Below are 26,688 nucleotides of genomic sequence, written 5' to 3' on the forward strand. Positions count from 1 at the left end.
AATAATTACTATTTAAAATGAATCCTTTATTTGTGTTTCATTGTTAGACTATAAATATTTTTTTAAACAGCTTCTTAAGTGTATCATGAAAATGTATGATATTGTAATGATTGTGTAGGTATACATAGGAATTTAATCACCTTTTACATCTCTGGACTTAGTAACTTTTATCTTGAGACGCTTTACATTAGAATCTGTTATTTCTCACTTGACAGGGTTTTTCTGGAGGCTGGCATACAGAAGGGGCTTAAAAGCAGACACTGTCTGGTTTGCTGGGCTCTGTATGTGTGAGAGGTCCTGGCTTTTACCTTTAAAGCTTCCATTGACTTCTGTGGCATCACAGTTTCACCCTTGGATGTGTCCTGGAAATCACTGAAGTTTGTGTACTGACATAACCCATTCTCCGTGTCACTGGATTGTACACATGGGTGCTACTTGAATCAGTAGCTTTTGGATAAAAATATAATTTTGCTTTTTTCTCATTAAAGCATTTACTAGTCCTCATATAACTGTTCCATGCCATTAGTTTTAGGCTTTTTTACAGTCTTTCTCCATGCTGCTGTAGGTTCATTTGGAGGAGTAATTTTGACTGCTGTACAGCAGGTACCTTCCTTTGTGCCAGAGATTGCTTCCCTGGTTATCCAAGGAGGTACCAGCCATGGATGAGCAGCTGGGACAAGTGTGTTAATTGCCTTTCCAATTTTGTTCCCAACATAAAAGAAGGGTTTAATTTAAAACGGGTGTTACCCTTTTTCTTTTCCAGCTGCCGTAGAGCATTGTGCCTTTCCTGGTCTCCAAGTTTTCTCTTACTACTGGAAATTTTGCAGTTTTCTGTTTGCTGAAGCTAGCTGTAGCCAGTATTTCTCTTTTTGTTTTTAGTAACACCCTGTTTCTCTGCCTTTGAGTTCCTTTGAATTTTCTGATATTTCTGATGTCATGAGATTACCCATTTCCCAAGCCTCTGTGAACCACAGAACACCCCTGTGCCTGTTCCGTCTTCCCTGTCTGTGCAAGAACAGCCTCCCTATTATAGAGAGTTCTTTGTTCGCTTCTTTAATAGTTTCTTATGTTGTCGAAAATGTGTAATGCCTTTTAAATTTTGCAAAAAACCAGATGGCTAGAGGCATAAAGTCTAAAGCCAGATTTGGTAATAAAATAAGCCTGTGGCAGCAGTAAAACATTAATGTATTTAGTATTAATTTGCTCTTTGAAAGGTATGATTGCCTGATAAAACTTTTTATATCAGGCAGTAGAGCCGAAAGACAATGTTTTCCTACTATGGAATATAGTATGGATTGCATTATGGACTGTTGTGTTGGTTTTCTGATTGTCTGATAAGAACATATATCCATTGTCTAAGCAATTAAAAGTACACTTGCATTCAGTAAACTTACACATAGAGTGAGTGAGAAGCATAAATTGTCTTCCATGTGTATCACTATTTAGTCTGCAGGTGTGTTTCTTTAGGACTTAATGCTGCAAAAAACTTATGTCTGATCTGCTAAAACAGTTGTGAATGTTTTAGTGTTAAATTATGCATGTGTGTCAGTGGCTATGGGACATCACTACCCATTTGTCCCCAGTAGGATGATACTCAGCTGACATTAGCTTCTACAGAACCATGTGAAAATAGATACGACTGCCGTCATTGTCCATTGTCTTGTTTTGCCTTATTTTACTCATGCCCAGATTTCTTGTATGTATATATGATGCTCAGCTGTACTTCGCTGCAACTGAATTTTTGTATTTGCTGTGGACATGAGCAGTAAAATAGAGCGAAGACAGAAGGAAGGAATAAAAATGATTAGGTTAAATTTAACCAGGTAAACTAATGGCATTTCTTGTTCTTAAAAATCACATGTACACACCAGTTACATACATGTGTAATATGGTGTTTGCCAGAAAAAGAAAACAAAAAAATCAGTATTGTAATATCACTTTCCATTTAAAAAAAGAAGGGCCCTAGTCAGGTTCTTTTGTTTATTTTCTGAAGATAGTCAGTCAAGGGCTCCGAAGTATCACATAAATATTTGGCAATTTCACCAAACTGGGGCAGTAAGAAGTGTCCACAAACATGTGTTTCAGTAGAGAAAGAGGTCTGTAAGTTTTTATGGTACATCCCTGAGATCAGACTTCCCCAAGAGACAGTACATAGATGAAAAGCAAATTGACTCCCTTCAGTTCCTATAGAATCTCCTAAAGGACCAAGAAAACAAAAATGTGGTAGTTGTAAGGCTTTTTACCATCCCCAGTTCACATCTGGATCTAATATAATATAGGAGCAAACCCAGAAACACTGAAAGAAAGCTCCAACCTGAGATACTCTCCTGGGAGGTAATTTTGAGTTTGAAACATACTCAGAGAAGTGCTTGGCAGAGGAACTAAAGACCATTGAAAGAAGTTTTATGTTGTGTCTCTTGAAACAGAAATAAATTTAATGTACTTAAATTATCCCTTCAGACCTCAGGCTCTGTATTACTATGTAATTCTTTCCTTTTTTGTTTTCTCTCCTTTTTTTTTTTTTTTTTTTTTTTTTTTTTTCCTTGTCTGAATTACCAGGGATCCCAACTAGGTATATGAAATTCATTCCTGTACAGTACTGGTTCATGTACTTGGATTGATATAAATATTGAACATATTAAGTCAACAAGCTTTTTTCATAAGAGATTATAAAAACTGAAGAAGTGGATATAAAAGAAAATTACGTGGGCATTTTTAGTGTCAGATAATTTGAAAAAGTTGTTTAAATGCTTTGTCAGGTTTTGGTTAGTTTTGTCAGGTGTCTCACAAACTGTTTTGTGTTTGGACTTAAATGAGAAGAGCTTTGATTTAAGTAAAAGGCGGCAGAGTATTTTCGGTATAGAAGAAAGTAAGCTGATCTCGAGGCCCCTAATAGTTTGTATAATACATGGGTGGAATTAGAGCCAGCAGCCGCACAGGACTGTGGTGTGGGAGGGTTGGAACAGTAGCTTTGCCAATCACAACTTCAGCTGAAATACTGCTAATTCTGCTGTGGCAAGGAGTCAGTGCAGTCTGATATTTGAATCAACTGTTACAAGATACTAATGTTCACATATTGAGAAAATTATTTCCACTGAAATTGAAGCAGGTTTCTGCTATTACATTTGAACCCTTGGCAACCTCCAAAAAGTGGCTATCCACAAGTTAAACACTTGAGATATCTTTCTTACAGTACAGAGGATAATAGTAAGGCATCTGATAAGGAAAGGAAGGGAAAGAATATCCTCTAGAGGAGGTCTTCTAGTAGTTTGTGTACCACAGCAGTATGCAAGCCACCTTACAGTGCTGTATGAATGATGCTTGGACAGCCAAGTGTTTTGCCCTTCTCCAGGGAGTAGCCTATTAGCTGTTACGATGCCAGTGGTGGTACCAACCAAAAATATGGGAACTGCCTCTCTTAATTACCCCTGCTCTGTCTGAGACTTCATGCTTCAGAAGTTTTTGTACTGAGAAGCCCTTTGAGAAAAAGTCTTAGAAACTGTTTTAGAAGACCGATTCTAGCCTCCCTAACTGAGTATCCGTAAGAGATTTATTTTGCAGTTGTGCCTAGAGTTTAAAGCCAAGATCAAAGGCTTATTAAACTCTTTCCTTTTTAGTCCCACACACTGAAAAAAGGGTCCTTTACATTGAACAGGCATAGGTGGGAGGCAGAGGGAAAAACAGAGGCAGAGATCCATGTTCATGCAGCCAAACAGAGCATGGGAGGCAGATACATTTGTAGCATCAGTGTTTTTTTTTTTTTCATGAAGGTAAGTCGTATTCTTCCTAATGGTGAGAGAGAAAGCATTTCCCAATGAATGTATGTCTTCAAATTGATACCTTTATCATGATATTGATGAACCTAAACTTAGTTAGTTGATTTGTGGAAAGTTACAGGAGTAAGAAGACATTTTGAAACTTTTGTTTTACTTTGTGTTTTCTTTCCTGGTTTGTTTTTTTAAATACTGCCCAGTATTCTTGTCAATAATCTTAACTCTGTATATCATACGATGACAAGAGTATTTTTAGGCAGCCATGTAAATTGCAAACTAATGTGTCCCATTTATGCATCTGCAATGTACTGAAATGTCGGATACTTCATTTCTTGGGCTGTCCTAAGTATGAAAATGACTATACACCAGAGCCTTTGGAACAATAATATTCTTGTCGTGCTCTGATTGTAGCTAGAACATGAGACACACAGGATTTTTGGGTAGAAGACAAGATAGCCAAGAATCAGGCCAATTCTGATAAGTATGAAAACTTCTCATCATAGCATTCTGATCTCACCAGCTTCAAGGAGCACGGATCAGAATCACCCATGGTAGACAGAATATTTACAAGTGTTGGGCTTCTTCACTGTTGGTTTTAAAACCATCGTTGATAAGATCCATCATTGCCTTTCTTCTGCCATGGCTATCCTTTCTTTGATTTCATAAAACTGATGACAAGCCACTTGCAGTGAAAGACGCTTGATTCTGTACAAGTTTGTGGATAGGTAGGTAATATTTTGGGACGTGTTGGTTTTCTAAAAGTAGAAGTTTTATTGTCAAAGCAAGTATGTTTAAAAGAGATGTTGGTTTTGGTAGACTAGTATGACTAGAACAGGTTTCATTCAGTTGGCACTCCTGCCTCGTCGTTTCAATTGGAGTTGTCAAGCAACTGGTATGGATGCTGGAGTCTGGTTAGTCTGTCTCAGTATTTTTCTACTCTGTCAGTGCCTTGGTATTTTGATTTTGTGAGGTCTAAATCTCTCCCAGAACAAAGGTTTCCAAGAAAGGAGAAAGACCCTTTGTTGAACATCACAGTTGAAATTTGGGTAGTTCTATCAGATAATATCTTTTAGGAGACCATTAATCTTTCAAATTCTAACCTTTGGTTGTGTAACAAAAAATGCAACATTAGGGATAAGGTAGCATGCCAGCAGTTAAGTTTGGCAGCTTTTGCACCTGTCTTTGGCCACAGTCATATACAAATGTAAAGAGCCTCAGACCTTTTATTCTTAGATCTCCAGTTAGACTAGAGCCAGGCTAAAACTTGTCTGGATTTAAGATGGTAATGATGCGGATAAGGATTGGGAAAAGTCAGATGAAGAAAAAAAATGAAAAAGAGTGGTAAACTCCCTCTCTATTCCTTGTTATTCAGAGAGACTTCTGAAAGAAAATCAGGTCGGTCTTAGCCTTTTGTGGCTTTGAAATTTGAAGTTCCAGGAAGTAATAGTGTGTTTGGATATTTTTGTAGGAGAAAACAGACAAGGAAAGAGTCTTCCAGGGGCTAGAATTTTCCGCTCTTCTAATAATTGCTCTGTCTGTAAGTAGGTGGGAAACTTGTGTGTGTGTGTGGGGGGGGGGATCTGCAAAACTTACAGATAAACACAAAGGTCTTTGAGCAAGAGATGGTGGGGGTTGGGGGGCAGGGTTTATTTGTGGTTTTGGCTTTGAGGTTTTGGGTTTTTTTTCTGAGAACGACCTCCAAAGCTACAAATGATAACGGTTAGTATTCAGAATTGTAGTAGTACTTAAATGGTTGGTCAGGTCCCACTGATTTAACTATTGTGCAGTCTCACAGGCTTTGTGTGTACTGAGACCGTGAAGAGGGGATGGGAAAGTAATAAATGTGCCAACTGAGTAAACAACATATAGCAGCAAGTGTTACAAATAATGTCTTTTCATATGGCTTATGAAGATAGGTTAAGCCGTAGACCTCGTATCTCTCTCCTGTGGATAAGGAAAGAGAGAACATTGCTTCCATTTAGATTGAATTTGTCCATCTTCAGAACTCATTGTCACTTAGTGTTATTTTTGGTATCATACTGTAGACCGAAGAATTTCCCTTCAACAGAGAAGGTCTTACTATGGCCTGTTAGTGGAAGTTGTAAGGTCTTTCAGTTGACTGAGACACGTTGGTCTTGTTTTGGCTGGCTGCATCATAACTGGGGACATGATAAAAGGGATCTAACTGTGTTGGTGTTAATGGACGTTGGACTTGCCGTAGCCAAGTAATATATAGCAGGGATAGTGGATTTGCCTGCATGGTGTTTTAAAAGTGTATTAGTGTAAGTACTGGTTTTCCTGATACTTGGCACTCCCAGCTCTTTTTAAATACAAAAATTCACCATGGACTTAAATAATTAGGACACACAGAAATGAGAATACTCCTCCTCCTTTTTCTTGCCCTATTTTCCTGTATCTTTTCCTTTTTTTCCTTTCTCATTTTTGAAACAAACAAGGAGATTAAGTACCAAAACTCCATTAGTACAGCATTGCAGTTGAGAATGAAATTGTCAGGATGGCTGCTTATGGTTCCCACAACAATCATAACTAGGCTAAATTGCACATATGTATTAAGACATAAAAAATAGAATATAGCAATATGGAATATTCCTTATAACACATTATGCATGCTGTGGGAGCCATCACTTTGAAAATCTTGACTTCTGTGTTTTTAAAATCTCTTTTGAAATGTAACATTAATGTATTTTTTCCTATTGCATGTAATTTTTTTTCTGTGCCCACTGGTGATAAAAATCAGGTCATGAATGCCATCTTGGTATCCCTGTGAACTCTGCATAGCAACCAGTCCTTCTCCTTCATTTAATGTTTTTGCAATGAAAAATGATACAAGAAGAAATAAATAACATTTCACATAAGTGAAATGAAAAGTGTGAAACAGTGGGCTCCCATTACAGCCACATTACATCTCAGTAAGTTCCAACTGATGTCTGATAAAAGTTTTTAGAAAAAGAGATTGACATATTACTTTCTTGGATTACAGACACACATAAAGGGATACTTAAATTACATTTCTATTGTGCTGACTGGAAAGTGTCATGCCATTTTGCAGTCTAGCCAGCCTTTGGTTCTTGTACCGCCGTACAATTAAGAATTCCTGTGCCAAGGCTACACCGTGTATATGTCAGGGGGTTACTAAAGCCCTGAAGTGGGCAGAAGTAAACTCACGGCGATTGCTGAAGCTGACATCGCCAAGCTGCTATGGCAGCATAGCAAGCCTTGCTCTGTTCACTAGCTTACTGGGTTGTCGTCATCTCCTTTTAGCCTGCTTCCAGTCTCATCCTTCCTTTATCCTGTTCAATTTGGTTCTGATTGTCCGAATGTTTTACCTGTCAGTCTGTCCTGCTTTCGGCTGGGATAGAGTTATTTTTTTTCTTAGTAGCTGGTACAGTGCTGTGTTTTGGATTTAGTGTGAGAATAATGTTGATAACACACTGATGTTTTGGTTGTTCCTAAGTAGCGCTTATACTGAGTTAAGGATTTTTCAGTTTCCCATGCTTTGCCGGCAAGCAGGTGTACACGAAGCTGGGAGGGAGCATGGCCAGGACAACTGAGCTGAACTAGCCAAAGGGATATTCCATATCATAGAACATCATGCTTGGTATATAAACGGGGGTGTGTGTGTGTGTGTGTGTGCATGTTGGCTGGGAGGGGTGGATCACTTCTCAGGCATTGGTCAGCAGGTGGTAAGCAACTGCAGTGTGCATCACTTGTCTTTTCTTGGGTCTAAATTCTCTCTCTTTTTTGTATATTCCTTTTCATTACAATTATTATTTATTATTGTTGTTGTTATTATTAAATTTTATTTAGTCATTAATCCGTTCTTATCTCAACCCACAAGTTTTACTACTTTTTTCTGATTCCCCTCCCCATCCTGCTAGGCGTGGGGGGAGTGAGCGAGCGGCTGCATGGTGCTTAATTGCTGGCTGGGGTTAAACCGCAGCACAGACAGATGAAGACTTACATATGTAACTTACAGGGCCAGGAAGATTGACCTGAAACTGCTCATGCAAGGGTCTGATTATTTCTGCTCAGTTGAAGAAGATAGCTCCATTTCCAGTGTCAGCGTTACTGTCGTGCTTCAGGCTTTCTACCATCATGCTCTTTTTATGACTCCCATAGAAATCAAGACGAGTTTGTATGGAGCAGCAGGATAGTTTGTAATCAACAGCAGGGTATTGCATTTACAATGATTTTGTTTAAGTTGCTATAATTGGAGTTGAAGTGCAGAAATCCTGTTTAGTTGTATCTTATTATGGTAAGAAGCTAGAATTTTCGTAAGGGTCTGTGATATTTTGGTGTCCAACTTTCCTTGGAAGTTAATGAATCTTTAAGAGTCTTTATTGTTCTACATTTTGAGCAACTGCAATTTAACATTGATTAACAGAATGCTGATAGGACTTCTACAGTTTTAACAGAGATTTGGTTTTGTCCCTAAACATACATATCGCATTCTTGTCTCGTTTTGGCTGCTGGACTTCTTTCCTGTATTATGATAGCTCCAAGTAGCTCCTGTCAAAATGTGGAGGATGCTGGATAAACACAGATTAAAAAGTATTTTCCTCATCAAACAGGATGCAATCCATTACATTTTGTAATTCTAGTTAAAAAGACAAATTAGACTTTAAAAGCATGGCGTTATCCAAAATATTTGAAAAGCAGCTACAGTTTTTCATGGTTTCACAGGTGCTATCTTTGCAGCTGCTGATAATCTTGCATTGGTGTTGGAAGATGTACTGTGAGACAGTAGCTCTGACACCCACAACTTCAAGATTCCTTACTTATAGGTCAAGATGAGATTGACTGTTAATAAAACCAATATTTTTATGGTCATATACTGGCAGGAGGGGTCCTAACTTTTATGTGTTTTTCCATGAGGTGGCTGTCTAATTCAACAGCTCTTCAGGAGAACCAAGATTCAGAAGAGGGGTAGAAAGAAGAGAGAACTATTATTGTTCTTTGGGGTTTTGTCTGTTTAGTTCTCTGATGCAAAGAGTATCCCTTAGCTGTAACACTTACTGAGATCGTAGGCTTGAGGTGGGTTCAGATCTCCACGCATGCAGGAGTTCTTGAGGATCAGGGCTTTTCTGGCACAATTCTCAGCTTGAAACAAACCTAGCTTTGCTGATGGTGGTTAGTTGAGCCTTTAATATATTGGACTGCGTACTGCATTTACATGAGTTGCTGGTGGGCCTGTTCTTGGTCCTTCCTAAATTACGGAAATTTCCTGAAGCTAAGTTACTTAGCTATTTAGAGGACAACCTATACTATGCCCACAAGTTTTCTGATTCATGACAGCTAGGGACCTACTGAAAAGTAAATTACAGCACTGAACTTACTTTATTTTTTTAAGTATGCAACAGATTTATTAACTTTCTTTTCTGTTGCACATTTAGGGGAAGAAAATGAAACTTGCCAGGTTATTCAGCATATATTGTATATGCATATAAAAGCCAACGCTCATCTGTTAAGAACTGTGAAAAATCACCTATGCAACACAGAAGCCTAGGCAACAGTAAAAGGAAAAAACTTGAGCCCAGTTAATCCTGTTCAGCAAAAAGAAATCCAGCTGACATTCTGGAAGTCTGAATTTCGAGGAGAACATTGCTCAGAGATATAACTATTTTAACTGAAGCATTTTGGAAAATAAGTAAACTCTCTAAGGCAGCTGAAGCTAATTTCAAATATATTATCTTATAAAATTATTTTTTCAAGTACTCCCTTAAGTTTCTTTTAAGATATTACCATAACTTTTATACTGTTGGGTGATAACTCCTTTAGTCACAAACAGAAATTTCTTATGGTAAGAAAAGTTTTGGTATTTTAGACTGGGATTTTTTCATTCCTATAACGGGGTGAAAAATTTCATTTGATCATACAGATTTGTTTAAAAGTTATGCATTATTGAAAGTCCAGTGATTCTCCAACAGAGTTGCTAGTGTGTGATTATTTACACTTGTTCCTGCTGGTATCTGCTAAAACTTGGAATATCTGTAAGCTTGCTTATAGTCAGCATTTATATAAAGAAGTCCCCAGGTGTTTTTAACCACATTTTGAAATGGAGCATATTTATTAGGGATTTTGTGGTGGTTTTGTTTGTTTGTTTTAATACTTATAAATGAAATTTCATAATTGTTTTATGATATTTTGAGATAATGTGGCACTTATAATACCATTTGTGGCATAGTTCCTTTGCTTTATTCTTCTGTATGAAACTGCAATTCTCCCCTCTTTCCCTCTTCTCAGGGTTTCAAATTGTACAGTAGATACAGGCTTTTAATCAGTACTCGATCAGAAGATGTGTTTTGCTATAGAGTGTGTCACAAATTAAGCAAAACTTAGCTAGTTTTACATCTTTTATTGTCTTTTGCAGAAAATTCTCAGGCAGATAATTTTTAATGTCACAAGAAAAGGCAAGGGCATAAATTCTTGCCATTGCAATTTGACATGTTACAATAAAACATGCAAAGGATAAAGTCTTTTTTATTAGGAAGGGTGATTTGCAAGAAGGACTGCAGTTCCTCAGAACTGGACTTACAGTGACAGGAGTGGTTATTGACTTGCTCTTTCTCGTAGTTGTGTCATGTTTCATCAGCCTTTGAAAATCTTGAAGGTATCAAAATAAATCCTGAGGCTCAAGCAGCATAGCATTACATATTAATAAGTATTGACCAAACAGACTTTGTGTTTTACACAAAATGATGGTTTCAGTTCTTGGAAGGGGAGGGTCAGCCTAGACTCAAGATATGATTGAATAGGTGAAAAATACTTCATTCACAGGTGGACTTTTAAAGATGTTTAGAGGGGAAAAAAACCCCCATCACTTGATTACATGGTTGAATACCAACTAAGATATTCATAATCAGCCAATATGAAATTTTAGTTAAAGAATTTAGGGTAACTGAAGTTCCAGTGTAGTTGTTAAATTCTGAAATCTTAGAGTTACCTTCTTGAATTTTTATGAAAGCCCTTTGTTTTTCCAAAGAATGTTAAATGACTGTCCCATTTAACAGTCTTGTTCAAGGTCCAGGCTGGGACCCAAGCCTGGAAATACATCTTTACTTTAAAGAGCTGTCTCTGATATATATCAATTTGTCATACTCAGTAAAGTCCCACCTCCTCCATTTTCCTTCTTCAAATTTCATAAAATAAATTCTCTACCATTTCAGTGTTGCGCTTTGTAATCATATTTTTGTTTACTCTCTGATATTGAGTGCAGCAATGAAAAAATTGTGATGATTCTGCAATGGAAATCAAATGTACTACAAGCTATAGAACTTCAGTCCCGCACTTTGCTCCTGTAATTTGAAGCTCGGTATTTTTAGATCATTGATGTAGTTAGTAGTTTCTAGTGCCAAGTAAGACAGATTGTTTCACAGCATGTAAACAGAATTTTGGATATTACAGAAGTTTTCTTAAAATCATATTTGAACTTGTGAAGACTTCAATCTGTAAAACAAGATTTAAAGTACTCAAAAAACCCCCCAAAAACCCAAACCCAAAAACGCAACCAAAAAAACCCAAAAACCTGACACCCAAAAAACCCCACTACAACCCCAAAACCCCCTCACTGTTTTTCTGACTGTTTTTTGAATGTCCTTTTTGATTAAATATATATATATTCTTCTAGTTCAAATTTAATAGGACATATTCCTTGGAGGCATTGGCTTGAATATTTGGTTTCTGGTAAGTATTCATTGCACTCTTTTATTAGTTAGTGTGTCATGAAGCTTTCTGGCTAGACATATGTGGAGTGGCCAATTGCATTTTTAACAAAACTGCTTAGCTCTCTCTTATACATATGTCATAATTTCTTCCCTGAAAATCACAAACAGACATCGAAACACTTTTTCTGCCTTTTGTTTTGTTAACAGTATCACATGGAGCCTGGAATTACCCACTGGAAAAGGCAAACATAATGCTGAAACCACAGGGTTTCTGGCAAGATATTTTCAGAAGCCAAAGCTGCAAATCTATGAACTGGCACTGCCCATTCTGTAAACCTGGGTTCCTGCCTTTTCTCTCTTGACTATTGTAACTGCTTTTGAAGAGGATTTCTTCCTCTTGCTAGCCATAAGGGTGACAGTATAAAACCCCTGACTGGTATTCTGTAGTTGGATTTTTTGTTTCTTCAGGAATTGATTGCGTGTAGTGTATTGTACTGATGCTGCTAATGAGGAAATGGGATGTATATCAGTATACACCTTAAGATGGGTTTTAACATAGTGCAATAAACTCACAATATTTTTAGAGATGGCAAGGGAATTGACAAAAGATGTAAGCGTTGATTTCTTTGTTATTTCTACAAGCGAGCATAAGCTGAGGATATTTGGCACTTAAGCGCTTGGAGCATTGTGCAGAAATATGTAATGGTTTCATTGGCTTTTGTAATGTGCATTTAATCATTAGGCATTTAAACTTCTAGTTTATACTTATAATTGGCTCTTTTTCTTTGGAAACCATGGCAATATAAAGCATTGAATGCAATTCATAGCACGCTTAAGGCTTCTTTTTTTAATGTGTGGTATTTAGGACTTAAATGCATTGCCTAAGACCAGCCAAAATGGGGCCAACAAAATGGGATTAATGCATTTACATAAAATACAAATATGCATGTGTTTAAATGTAAAGACTTATAAGTTCTATATGTAAAATATACATTTTAAATATAAATACATAGATATTTAAATCTATTATATGTGTTTCTAATTTCCCTATAATATTAGGACAGTAAGGTAACATCTCTGCCTTAATTTTCTTCTTTCTTCAGAAGGGCTTCAAACAATGGGACAACAAGGGGACATGGATCTGACAAGAAAAAGTAGTCATTCTTAGGAGATGCAAAGTTAAAAACAGGGGGCATCTCTGGATTTGATTGAAAATTGCCAAAATCTTGTCTATACCTCTTGCAAGACTTTGGACAGAATAATGGCGTCTGGCAAAATACACCTACTTGATGAGATTTTTATCTGTGAACTGTTCTTGCTGGATGTTTTTCTCTTAAGTCTACTAGTATCTGAAAGAAGCCATCAACTAAGCATTTATATTTCAATGTATTATCTGATAAATACAATCAAGAAGAAATTTTATGAGTGTTCCTATGTTGATAAAGATAAATTAATAAAATATTTAAAACCATAAAATAATCTTGTAGTTGGAACTCTCAAAGGGTCTAGCGTTTGTTGCCTTTGGTAGAGGAGACTTGAACTATAACTATACAAACTGGTTGGAATATGAGCTTGGGAAGCTAACTCTGCATTAAAACAAGTTTGATACCAATTGTCTTTGAATATGAAAAGTATAATTGCACAGTTTCCGAGCAGCAAAGTTAAATGGGGAGGAAAATATTTCGGGGGGGGGGGAGGGGGGGGAGTGAGGTGTTGGGTTTTGTTTTGTTTTTTTACCTTTATATAGACTTATAGGTTTGTTGTTTGGTTTTTTTTTTCTGGAAGGAAGAATTTTTCTTTAGCTGCAGGCTAGTTTTATTTCAGAAAATGGTATTAGGACAAACAGGAATAGCTGCGATGATTAATTCCAGTAATCAAAAGAGACTTTTGGAGGGAAAGAATGTATTTATTTTTTCTTTCAGTTCTTATGTGAAAGATTTTTTGCTGTTTTGCAGTTGGTGTTTGTCTGCTAAGGCAATTAAGTGCAGGTCTGTTTCATCAGCATAATGCTGCTTTGCTGTTAGCAATTATTTTCTTTCAGGGTTTGCCAATTAAGCTAGTGGTAGTGAAAATGCACCTAATTTGTCAAGAAATGGCAGGATGAAATATAGGGGCCATTATATAAATTGGGAGAGAAAAAAAAAATCAGGAAATCATATGCAAGATTCAGTGATACTTGGTCCGTTCCTGCGGCATTTTTGTTCTGGTTATGCTTCCATCCACTGGTGATGTTGGAAGAAGTGTAAAGTGCTTGGTCATAAGTTATGGGCCATCCATGTCCTAAGTATTACGGTTTTTTGAATTTTGCTTTGGGGGAACCTGCCAAGAAAGTTTTGTGCAAAGACTATGTTAGTAGTGTACACAATTATTTTCTTTGTTTTGTTTAGGTGGGTTGTTTTTTGTTCTCCCCCCCTCCCCCGCGTCCTTGGACTCAACTGGTTTGTGTTTGGCACAATTGGTTATTGATGAATGAGGCACAATGGCTTAGCTGGTCACGCGTTTATTACCTGCGGTCTGCGTAGACTGAATTCTTCAAAGGCACGTATGCTCAAAATGTAGATGCATGGTGCTTGGTTTTCTGCTAAAGTCCTTAAGCTTTAGGAGGAACTGAGTAAAGAAATAGGTTAAGTTGATCTTATAGTTCCTGTGTGTAAAGCAAAATGGACTTAATCTGTGATTACCTGACAGAATAGAAATGTCAAAGAGAAGATAGCAAAGGAAGAAAGAGTAGGGATAGCTTGACTTAGAGAAACAAAAACTGTTTCAATAACTTCTGCATTAAACTAAAATATACATGTATATTTTGTTCAAATTAATGTAAGCTATATATTCTTCCAGATTTCATTATGTATAACAGCATATCATGGCATACCACAAACAGCATTAATTATCTCACCTAGGCTGTGCTGGATATCTACAGTCCTACCACTTCAGTCTGTTACGGCTTCCAGACTCTGCAGTAGCCCTGATTGCCCCTAGCACTGCCGAGACCCCTTTATGGGGAACCCAGGCTCACTTATGCTATGATGTTGATTAGTGTTTCACAGTGAAACAATAGTATTCCTTCTGGGATAGCCTTATGATATTCACTGTCTTTAAACTGGTTTTATGTGTTTGTGAAAATAGAGCTGTTCTAGTGCATTCACCGCTGTGCATCAATGGGTGGAGGAATGTCTGTCTCCACAGAGTGAGTCCTGGTGGAAGAGAAGCATGAGAGAGATGTAAGGAAATGCTGAGGCGGACTGTCAGTTGATAAAAGTTAGGCCAGATGTAGATAGTAATGGAAATAGTGAATACCTGTTTAACTGCTGATTAAAAGGAATTGGCTTCTTTAAACCTAACAGCAAATAATGAGGTGATGTGCAGTTATTTCCCATGTACAGTTATTTCCCACGGGAAGAGAGAACTATTGAGAAATCAGGAAAGCTATTTTAAAATAAAGAACAACTATTGGCACAAGAAGAAAAATGTACAAAGTATTTGATGTGTACAACGGTGTAATGGAGAAGGTGTCCTGGCAACGCAGTGAGGTTCTCGAACATCCTTCCAGTAAGATTACTAGAACATCCTCCCTAGACCACTTCTAATCTTAAAGTAAAGCTATCGGTCTCTAAATTGTGATACAATTTTCTTTGATAGCTGAGAAATAGACCTGATTATCTGGGAAGACAAGTTTTGGCCCCCCTTTCCCTTTGAATTGTTGGCTATTGTTTTCATTACAGGATTTGAGGAAAATGACTTTTGTGTATCACAAGGAGACTTATGTGCCTTGAAAGGATGGCTGGGAACCACTGTGTCTCTGTTTGGAGTCACAGAAGCCGTGCTGTTTTCCACCACCTAACAGTGAGACCAGTTAGTTTAACGACTTTGATTTTAGGGAAAATTATCAGGTTTATGTCTAGGAATGAGATACAATTTGGCATACGTGTTTGAAATGCATGAGGCGGTGCTGAAGGCTGGGCCAAAGCAAATGACACATTCCAAGGGTGCCGATTTGTACATCTGATTAGCTTGTTAAAAGTTTGGGTGTTACTCGGTTCCTGGTAAACTTGCATGATTGACATTTATTAGCCAGATCACGCAAAGCCTCATACCTTTCTGTGCAGATCCTGGAAGACTTCAAATGGTCATCGTGACAGATAAAAGAGGATTTTTTTTTGAGCCTTTTCTTAAGTATTAAACCAAAACAGGCTTTCCCTATAGGCCACTTAAATTTATTTTCCTGGGTAAAGCTTTTAGCTTTGCAGGAATACAACAAGCTAGAGGGAACATCATTATTACTTGGCTGAAGATGATGACACTGCCATGAGATCTTCTGACAGGGAATTCAAGTGGAAAATAGTAGTGGCAATCCATTAGGAACAAGAAGATCCCTTTGAAATAAGGAATCAGGTGTAAACCACAAAAAATTGCTTTGTTTCTGTTTGTTTTGGGGTTTTTTTTTGAGTTGTCAGACTGATCTCATCCCTGCTGTAATTTGAAAATACTGGATTTCAATTGCAGGTTGGGAGGAAAGACAGTGCTATTCCAAGATAGAGGCTTCAGCTGGATTGCTGCTTCTCATTTCATCTAGTTGCCTCTTTTAAAAGACAACTGGTTCTTGCATAGGATCTGAAAGCTGATGCAATATATTTCAGTCCACCCTGTTTTCATCAAATTTGACCACCATTGCCACTGATAGTTATTTGCTGGCCTGCTTAGGGTGGGTCAGTGGCCTCTGTGCTGTTGCTTGTACACAGATGTTTCTGTAACTCCTGGAAAAAAAATTGCCTCTGCTGACAGTCTGTTAAAGTGCCGGCAGTAAATGAGTCTAAGTACCTGCAAAGGTCTGTGGCATGTTGGAGCAGAAAATGTAGGCAATCACTGTATCTTTTTTTGTAGTGATGATGAAGAGGGGACAAAGTGAAGACAAGAGGAGGTGGGAAATAAAATAAGGCTTCAAACTTTTCCTTTAAAAATATTTTTTTTTTCCCTTGTTTCTTAAGGTTTAGTCTTCAGTCTTTTAACAAACAGTGAACTTGTAGTTTTCCACTTATTTCACAGCCTTAATTTTTACTTCATTTTTAAATTTTATTTTTTTCATACTAAAGCATTTAAGTGTGAGAGCTGGCATGGATTATTATCCTGCTATGCTAATACGCAGCAGCAAACTTGACTTCCAAGTGCATATATGTATTTCTGTGGGAAATATGGGAAAACAGTGAGAAGAAGCACACAGTACCACCTGTCTAATGATGTCAGTCCTGAAGACTAGGACTGACAACTGAGTAGTAGTGTGTTCAAACTAAAACTAGGATTTGTTTTACTTGCCTTTTGGGGGTTTGGTGGTGGGGTTGGTTTTTTTGGTGTTTTGGGGTTTTTTTTTGAACAATAAGTTTTATATGCTGAAGATTTTCTTTGAAGCCACTACAGAAAGTTGAAGCTTTTGTTTTCAGTGTGAAACCTGAGACTTACATAGATTTGCTTGATGGTAGGAACTGGAATATTTAAGTAAATGTCAAATAACAGGAAGTTCATTCTTTAAGCCATGAGAGTTTGGCAACACTGGGGGCTGTGTGTACTGATAACCTTAAGATGATGCCATAGTCTGTTTCCAGGAATCTGATCAGTGAGTTAGCAATAATGAGTCAGAGCTATCTTGACACCATATGGATGAGGTATATATCCCATAGTGGAATCATGACTGACATATCTTCTTCCAGCTCATGGGCTTGTATGTGCGAGCCGTTCATGGGAGTGGAGAATCGCTGTGGGCTAAGAAGGATCCTGACGTAGGTACTGCCGACATCAGCTGGTTTTCAGTTACAGGAGCCGTTCAGGCTCAAATGGTTTTACCTCTATGCTTAGCAGCTTTATTTGGAAAAAAACCCCCTTGGTTTTCACTCTGGCAGGGTTCAATCCTGCCGGCTGCTGCTGCCTGCTCTTGGTCGAGACTATGCTGTTTGGCCTTAAAGCCTGCTCATCTTCTCCTCAGAAAGAGGACATGTTGATACTGGGAGCATAAGGATCTCAAAATTCTTGCTTCAGTATACGGTAGCTTTGAGACCACCAAAACATTTCCTGATATGTCGTACAGAAAGGGCTTACTCTGCTGGGGTGAGCTTTTGGGTTTTTGTCAGATGTCTCTGTTCGGTTGATGGTCAGCTCTCAGATGTTCATGGAGGATGGCTTTCTAATGTCTTTGCTTGTTTTTCTGTTCTGGGCTTTTTTGACAGCTCTTCTTCTGGGTATAGTTTTTAAACTCTTGCATTAAATTAAGTGTATTCCTTCCCACAGACTTTTCTTGGAATCTGTGTGGTACGTGTTGTATGAACATATGCGACCATATGCGCCTTCTTCCATCCCTTTCTCTTTGAGCTATGGCAGTAGCTGCTCAAGCTCGGTAATACCTTCAGCTTCCAAAGTGAAAATCCCATTAATAAAGCAAGCAATTTAAGAAAAAAAACCCCAACATTTCTATCTGACAGTATATGCTGATCAGCTGGTGCTTATAAATTCTGTACAAAGAGATCATATTTTCATTAAAGTGGTTCCACAAATGGCTTGGTGGGCACCTGTATTTTCTTTTGAATTGCAGTGTGCAACACTCAAGTTGCTTTAAGGAATTAGAGGCTGAAATTTTGCTGCAAGCTCCTGTAGACTACTTCTAAGATCCCAACATCGCTATGAAATTTTTGCTCACTTGCAAATAAAGGAGGTCGTTTTTGCCTAGCAACAAGCTTTGCGGTTTCTACCTGAGGATCAAAAACACGAGTGCATTTGTTCAGCCTTTTGCGTCACTTCAGTACTGAAGGTTTTGACAGTCAAGTCATCGCTGACATTTCTGTTGATGCGCAAAAAAGAGAATAATCCAGTATGTTTTTCCATAGCAGTGCTGTCGCTGCAGGACTGACAATAGTAAAAAGTGCATTCATCGCTGAATAACCAGATATCCTGGAAACGCGTGAGAAACAGAGACGTATTTTCAATCAAAATGTCTCACTTTTAATGGCTATTTTCTGACTGATTCCTTTTTGCTATTTATACTCTCCCTGAAGTATTTTATAGAAACCCAAGTCCCTTTGTAAACTCACCCAAACAACCAGAAGTGTATTTTGCGTATTGTAGTATGTAAATGATTAGTCATCACTTGTAAATTGCCTAATGGAGGAGGAGGAGGAAATTTATATTGAGGGAAGGTGAAGAGCTCGACTGTGACTGCTATGTGTCTCAGTTCATCTGCCTTCTCCCCCTTCCCCCTCCTCCCCGAAGATAATTATGAAGGATTTTTTTTTAAAAAAAATCATCCTAAGAAACATTGTCATTGCAGGTTTGAAAAATGGTAGCTGCATGCTGTAAGCTTATTTTCCACTTGCTTATGTTTTCTTGGGGAAATTTCTGGGGGTTTTTGTTGTTTTAATTTAAGATTTATAGTCGTCTTGTACATTGCCAATGAAAAATGATGTTGGCATCAGAGATCTTAAGTGTAACAATATGGGGAACTCGGTTTATGAAGAAGTATGTCTTTGGTAAAGCATGATAAGATTATGTTGAGCATCTGTGGCTCAAGACCAGAAACGCTGATTATTGGAGTCTTGGCAGATCTCTTCACTTGCTGAATATGATACCCTTTGTTTGGTTGGTTTGTTGGTCTGGTTTTTGTTTTCCTCTGTTTGTTTGTCTTATGAATAGTTAATACACAACACATGGTAACACTGAAGAATCCTGAAATAATATTTTTGTGTTCTGATTTTTGTACAGAGACCTATTTCTCAGTTAGTTTTGGAGGGTTTTGATTGCAGCGGTCTATCCTCTGGCTGGCTGTTTTCCAGATGAAACTGTAATGCACTGTATTTCCTTGGGTTTTTTGGTTCGTGGTTGGTTTTAGTTGATTTTTTTTTCTCTCTCTTTCAGAAGTGTGAGGGGAAGGGTTAATGGAAAATAGTTATGAGAAAAGGTTTTTCAATCAGTGGTTTTTTCACCCCTTTCTTTCTGACTATTGGCTCCGTGAAATACATCTGCATGTGCTTGGGTGCTTAGGCTTAATTTTCCATATCGTTCCTCTACTCCCATTGTGATCCTATAAGTATGTTTGTCAATGAGAGAAAATTTCTGAAAATGTCCTGTGACAAGTACCAAAAAGTGAGTGGGAAGACTTACTTTGTATTACTCTGTACAAATTATTAAGTGGTTTGAGGAAAAGAAATGTTTTTATGTATATACATTTGCCAGGTGGAAGTGGTAGTTTACAGAACGCCTGCTGGTCTCCTCTGTGCACCTGAGCTCCTGGAGAGAGCAGGACTTGATTTTTGTGAAAGGCTGAATTCCATTCCTGGCACATGAAATTCAGCTCTTTTAATGTGGTGAGCTCCAGTGCGCTGCCACATTCTGTACAGCAGTTGCAACTGTGCACAATTTAAAATGTGCCTCAGAAACAAGGAGTCCACCATTAGAGTGAGATGATTTTCAGTTTTGGGTTGGTTTTGTGGTTTTGGGTTTTTTTTTCTCCCCAAGCAGAATGATACATGTTTCCTCCTATTTGCTGGTTTTGTGTGTTTGCCCTAATTGATTCAACTGTGATTCACGTGTAAGCCTTGAGAAGAAGTGCCTGTTGTATCAAGACAGTTTGGCACAAGACCGTGGCTTGTGAATCAGTCCGACTCATTCCAAAATGCTCCTTTTCTGTCAGATTAGCTCTTCAGCTGGCAAACACCATCCTGATGAACAGCATAAATTGCATTACTGAGCAACTCTTTCTTCAGGTTTATTTTCCAAACTATAACCTGGAGATCTTCTTTCTTCTCCTCACATGGTGCCTCAAAGGGAAGTTTTTTCTGGTGGCCGTTGTTCAGGCAATAGGATTTCTTCCTTCTCCTCCTCCTGTTCTCAATCATTTTGACTTTTATTTGGCTTACTAAATGAACATCTCAATTTGCTACCCTGGCAAAGCAGGTCACTTTCTAAAAGCACCCACCTAGCTTCTTTTTCCATAGTGTTTGACTATTGACATTTTAATTGGAGCAGAAGCCCTAGTTAAAGAGCAGGCAAGTCCTTTTTCCTCATACCCTCATTGATTTCTGTTGAAGCAAACAGATGAGCTTATATATAAATATGTATATATGCTTTTTTTAATGAAAAGTGCTGGAATTCACTAAAAAAGGTTAAAACTGAAGTGAGTAATCTTCAGTGCATAATGCAATTGTTAATTTTAGCTCCTTGCGTAGGAGCTGTTATGACTTGAACAGCCGGCTCGAGCCTTCATTAGAGAAGAAGCAGGCAGTTTTCAGACAGGTGGAGCTGGATCAAGCTGTGAAAGTGATTTGCTTGAAGCTGGTCATTAGTGTTAGAAATCTGGTCCTATCTATCGCATCCTTACCTTGTACCATGATTGTTACCGTTGTTGTTATTTACTTTTCATCTTTTTCCAGGTTGACTATGATCCGTCAAACCCTCTGAAGGACCAGCATGGAGATTGGCACTCTGAACTGTTAATGGGGACATGGGACTCACGTTGTCATTGATCATTTGTGTGGACTTAACCAGCGAAGAGCAACAGAAGACACTAGAAAGACAGTGGGAATTATAGCAGTTTTTCAGGTAAATGGCTTCTTTGGTGCAGCTGGTAAATTATGAACGTAATTGTTTTTGTGAATACTGTGTAAGCATGTAGATGAGCTGTGGGGTAATGTGCCCGTGGAGAACTTGTGCATGCGTGTTCATTTCTGGATGAAAATCCATAACAAATTAAGGGTTATTTAACAGACTAGTTTCAGATCTTGCCATTCATCGTGTTTTGAAATCTTAGCAAAGCAGTTCAAGTTTCAGTTGTAACCGCAGAATAGCCAATACCATGGGACTTCCTGGGGAAGGTGGTGGGAGGAAGGAGAACAACTCGAAGCTTGACTTGGCTTACTGTGAGCTAATTTGTGAGCTTCGTATTCCAGTCGGTTTATTTATGAACGATGTAGCTTCATTCCTTGTGAAATGCACAATCTTTCTCAAACAGGAAGATCACATAGGAAAGGTTTTATTATTTTATTTGCTTATAGTGTCAAAACAAAAGCAAAAAAAAAATTTTTTTTAAAAAATGAAGGTAAGTGATATCAGATCTGTTGAATGTTAATTACAAGCTGTAAAAAGAAATATGGCAAAGTGTGGTTTTGCTTAATAGCCACTGTTTCACTGTTGAGAAGTGGCAAGGTATTGCAGAAGACCCTTTCTGAAATAACTCTCTTTCTCAACCACAGTTGTTTTTCCTGAAGATGCTTCTTAAGCTAAATGGATGCAGAAAGAAAAGTTAAATTATTCATGAGTCTCATTTGACAATCGATCAGTGGGGGAGGCTTCAAGAGGGAGCTAGGGGTAGAGAGAGAGAAAGAGAGAGAAAATAATAATAGGCTTTACCTTTGAAAAGCCTTTAAAGCTTCTGTACAACAACCCATTGTGAGCTGAGAGTAAATGTGGTTCAGTTAAGACATCTTCATTAGAAATACCTGCCAAGGGCTTCCTGTAGGATTTTCATAGTGCTGGAGAGTAACATGGGGTTTGGGAAGAGGCTTAGGATTTTAATAATGGAACTGTCAGTTTGATGCCTGGAAGTGTTGACCCTGAGAGCTTTATTGCCAAATTTAGATTTCATATTTATATTGAATGATTACCTCTTCAAATATATATATTTATTTTATTTTTTTTTTAAACTGGTAGTGAGCACCATGGGCTTCTGCTAGGTACAGAAACCATGGTTGAGTGCTGAAAACAGTGTTATTGCTCACGCTTGGTTTTTGTTTCTGTTGTTTGTTTGGCTATTCTTTTTTATTTAAAAAGAAAAGGGGGGAAAAAAAGAGGAAAAAAATATAGAGTTGGAGAACACAGAGACACCAGAGACCTGGAAGTCTGAATGGGTCCTTCCTGCCTGGTGCTGCTGAGCTGCGCAGCGGAGAGTCCCTCACCGTTCCTGCCTGCGCCTTGGCAGTCCCGGGGCTGGGCTGGGAAAGGCAGGGCTGGGGAGTCACAGCACCTTACCTTAAACCTGCTCTCCACCGAGACTATTTGGATTGGAGCTCTGCTTGTTTAACCGGACACGTTCTGCTGTTATCCAATATTGTCAATTCAGTAGATCTCTTCAGCTGGGACATATGTAGCTTTCAGCTCCTGAGCTGCACATTTTGGTTTGTTTATCAAAGGAAATGAAATTACTTACTTGGGAATTAAAAAAAAATAAATAAATAGAAATTCACCCCCAGTGTTTTTTTGTGTGTGTGTTTGTGTCGTGATCTCTTGACCTTTCAGGTCACCAAATCTTGTTATTTTAATTTCTGTCTGGAAGAATGTCTGAGCAAGGTAAATTGAACCAGGAGACAGGAGAGGAAGCTGCAAAAGAGCAGGAGACTGCCATCTCCGAAGTGAACCCAGACAACTGTATCCTTAATAAATCTGAAAGCTCGGAAGTAGAGGAGAAGGAGGAGAAGCTGAGCGATGCCAAGACAGAGCTGCAGGTAAGACAGGAATAGTGAATGGGCATGTTGAATATCAATGTGTTACTATTGCCTTTCCGCTTCCATGATCTCTTTCATTGCCTACGCGTCCCCTATTTTTTCTCTCATAGTTTTGAGACTGTTGCCCTTTTTTTTTTTTTTTTTAAATTTAATTTTATATTTTGGGGAGGGGCTTCCTTTTATCTCCCTGTAAAATAAATTCTGTTATTTGTTAGACCGTTCAAACTCTTTAGGCTGCTGTCCATGTTATTAATTTTTCTGAGAAGTTAATTTCTAGGCATCTGTGTTAAAGCTTGGTGAAATATTTGACTGTTTTCCCTATTTGGGGATTTAGAAAACTACCTTGATCTCATGAATTTACAGGTAATGCTAATGAATAATTACTTAATGTGTGGTTTGGTTTGTAGGTGTTACTGCCAACAAAAAGTTGTTATGCAAAGCCTAAGAAGGTAATTTGATAAGAAGACTTTATCGGATGAGGGGGTTTTAATCCTTTTTGCTCAATCGAATATAAAAATAAAGGGGGAGACTACAATTTAAGAGGAATTTGGAGAGGGGGAGCATTTACTTAAGTATGCCTTTTCTTACATTTTTATTATATGCCAAATTACAGAACACTGTGCAGTGTGATTTTTGTTGTTTATACCTGTTCTTAAAATGAATAAACTGAGCAGACATGATTCTTGGTTTTCCCTGCTTTCCAGACTGGGTTTGGGGAAGTTGTTTTTGCAGTCAGCAACTGAATAAAATATCATTTAGGAGTGATTTTGTCTCTTTAAGTTATTGGTAATGCTCTTGTCATGCACGTTTTCCACTGAAGTGATAACCACTTCTCTTTTTTTTTGCTATACCCAGAAACGAGGTGCAAATCAGAACCAGCAGAAAAAGAGATCCAAGGTAAGGGTCCATCTCTGTTTGGAATTGCATGCCATCCCAGGATAAAGAATTTCAATCAAATGTCTGTCAGCAATTGAAATGATGGCCTTTCATCACTTGTGTGGCGGTTGGGGTTGTTTTTTGTTTCTGGTTTGGTTTTTTTTTTTTTGGTTTGTGTTGTTTTTTTCCCCCTTACCCCATAATCTTGTTGCACAAAGGCAGAGGACTTCCTCTAGATAAAATGTGTCAGGCTCCCCTTTATTTATCTATCATACTCCTGTGCTGCTGGGCTCGCTGTGTGCTTGTGTTACACAGCATGTGTGCTTCTTTGCACCAGTAGGTAAGGAAAAAAAAAAAAGCTCATTCCTTTTGCTTTAGTAATTAATGGTTTTGTTTAAATTCTATTTTAATGGACTAATCTTGACATAAAGAAGCAGAGACTGACTAGCTCTAGGGGGGGAAGGAGCTTCTAGGAACAAAAAAACCCCCAACCAAACCTTTTAATTTTCCATGTGCAGATCTGTAAAACTTGCACATTTTATTGTCCATGTTCCTTGGATATAGTACTCTTCTGGGGGGATGACAAACAACCAAAAAAACCCAAAACCAAATGACAGAAGGAACCTTTGAGTTTAATTTTATGTTAAATTACCTTCAGTATTGAATTATCTATTCTTTGCTGTTACGATTTTTGGTGTAAGTAAGTGAACTGTAGCAGAAATGATTAAAAGCAAAAAGAAACCTACCACCTCCCCATGTGTGGCCAGTGGCTCGTTGCTTAGAATCCTTTTCTATCTGCATTGAAGACAGATAGAATTTTGCTGGCTGGTGGCTAGTAGTTATTTGCGATAAATAGGGACAGCTGATGTGTGCAGCTTATGTGACTTGGGGTCAGTAGTAGTGTCCTCTGTTTTGTTTTCTTTCTCTCTTATTCATTCAGTCAGGAGCTAAGGGAAAACTTGTCCGGAGTCTTGCTGTGTGTGAAGAGTCATCCCCTCGCCCGGGAGCGGAAAATCTTCATGATAATCAGGTACACTTGCAATCATTGCTGTTAGCTGCTGCATGGTTGACCTCCATGTTCAGTTGCATGATTATGTTACTTAATTGGGCATTTAACAATGTCTTTCCTGGGGGAAAAATTACATCCGACAATGAACACATTTTTACGAAGTTATCTGGTTTAGCGTGAAATTTATTTTGAAATATTAGTTTTATACTGTATCACAGGGTGTTGTTTGCTTTTTTTTCCAGACCCCCTGAAAATTTCAGCAAATGGAAAAGAATTCAAAAGAATTCAGATTTTAAAATAAAAAAAATAGTAACAATCAAAAAGAATATTAATATGTTCTTTTCTCTAAGGCTATCTCTTTCGAGGCTGCACCAGATACAGTTATGAATATGCTCTGGTTTCTGGTTCCTCTGAGACTCCAGTTCATATCAGTGTCCCCCTGCATATAAAATTCACAGGTCCTTCGCTCTCTAAAATACCCTGTTAGAGCCAAGGATGCCTCCTGCTGAGTGGCATTCATTTTCTAAGCTCTTGTTGTAGATTTTTGGGCATCAAAAAGCGTGTATTTGACTTTATCTGTACTGGTAGTGTTGTATTCCCAGCAGCTGGTAGAGTTCTGTCCCCTGCACCCCTCCCCTAGGACAATTACACTGGTGGTAGTCTTTGTAGACTAACTTCAAAAAATACCCTGAAAAGCAAAAGTAAAGACCTCAAACCAAAATATCATGAGCACTGCCTATAATTTATGAGGTGTTTATGTGCAAATGAGATCAGGCATTGAGAGAGCTTGACCAAGTGACTTCTTGTGAGCTTAGCACAAAAACAAAAAATCACATTTAAGTGTACTTCCTCACTGTTTCCTCTATTGACTTGAAACAAAACAAATCCAGCTCTCCTCTTAGCTCATAAGTGTGGAGATGCTTTTCTTTTTTTCTTCTTCTTTTTTTCTTTTCTTTTTCTTTTTCTTTTTTCTTTTTTTCTTCTTTTTTTTATTTTTTTTTTTAAATTTTTTTTTAATTATTATTTATTTTTTTGAAAGACCAAAACCCAGGTTGTTTAGCAGGGGGATGTCTACATGTTCTACTGCTCTACAATGACGCTTATGCAGTAGATGGGCAGGTCATTTTATCAGTTGTTCTGTTGTAGGTATACGCTTTCCGCTTAACTTGCGTTACTCAAGATGCGTGGCTTTTGTTCTGCTTTCATTTGTATTTTCTATCGTTTAATGGCGAATGAAAGGGAGAATAATACAAAGAGATTGTATTAAGCATCACGTAGTCGTGTATAATGTACTGCGCAGGACCTGTATTAAACATCAGAGAGACTGGCAGGTTTTGAGGCAAAACCCCTGTCTGGATTGCACCCTGACGCCAGGCAGAGGAGGGTTTCCTGTTACACACAGCCTCTGGTCTTACCTGACTCTGACCAGCTGCGGCAAAGACTTCTCTGAACCTATCGAAACATGTGTGGGAGATAAAATGCCTCCCTGGACCCCAGCATCCATTTCCTAAGGTCACAATTGATTGGCTTGAGGTAATTACATTAGATAAGAATTGGACTTTTGCTCTCACTGACCTTTGACTAATGAATGCGGCTCAGCTTTGCCATGGAAAGCTGGACCTGCGGGTTCCTCCTTGGACTGGCTTGAAGGATACAGGAAGCTTTGTGCCAACCGAACTGCTTTGCTTTCACTTTAGAGGAGAAAAAGTTTGTTTTCAGCTTGGAATTTTCTTTTTTTTTTTTTTTTTTAAATTTATTATTTTACCTTAATGGTTTACAAAGCACAGGGAATTAATTACCAGAGAATGTATGGTACATCGCCAAAACTACTGAGTATGGATTGTACTGCAGACTTGATGTTTGTATTTATA

At 38.1% G+C, this 26,688-nt stretch overlaps 1 protein-coding gene across 12 annotated transcripts in view; it reads left to right on the forward strand.

Annotated features, from left to right (window-relative positions):
• Positions 1 to 26,688, forward strand: part of ARPP21 (cAMP regulated phosphoprotein 21) — a 146,198-nt gene that overhangs the window by 16,138 nt on the left and 103,372 nt on the right. For 10 of the 12 annotated variants that reach the window (XR_007508127.1, XM_049817070.1, XM_049817072.1 and 7 more), the window contains exons 2-6: positions 20,866 to 21,034; positions 22,727 to 22,932; positions 23,340 to 23,381; positions 23,788 to 23,829; positions 24,749 to 24,838. Coding sequence is in view for 11 of the 12 variants with exons in the window: in XM_049817070.1 (XP_049673027.1) it covers positions 22,765 to 22,932; positions 23,340 to 23,381; positions 23,788 to 23,829; positions 24,749 to 24,838 (342 nt within the window). In the remaining variant the exon portion in view is untranslated. The remainder of the gene's footprint in view (positions 1 to 20,865; positions 21,035 to 22,726; positions 22,933 to 23,339; positions 23,382 to 23,787; positions 23,830 to 24,748; positions 24,839 to 26,688) is intronic. The other 2 variants (XM_049817073.1, XM_049817075.1) reach the window with 2 other exon arrangements.

This window comes from Accipiter gentilis, chromosome 14 (assembly GCF_929443795.1).
Source record: "Accipiter gentilis chromosome 14, bAccGen1.1, whole genome shotgun sequence".
NCBI classification, from domain to species: domain Eukaryota; kingdom Metazoa; phylum Chordata; class Aves; order Accipitriformes; family Accipitridae; genus Astur; species Astur gentilis.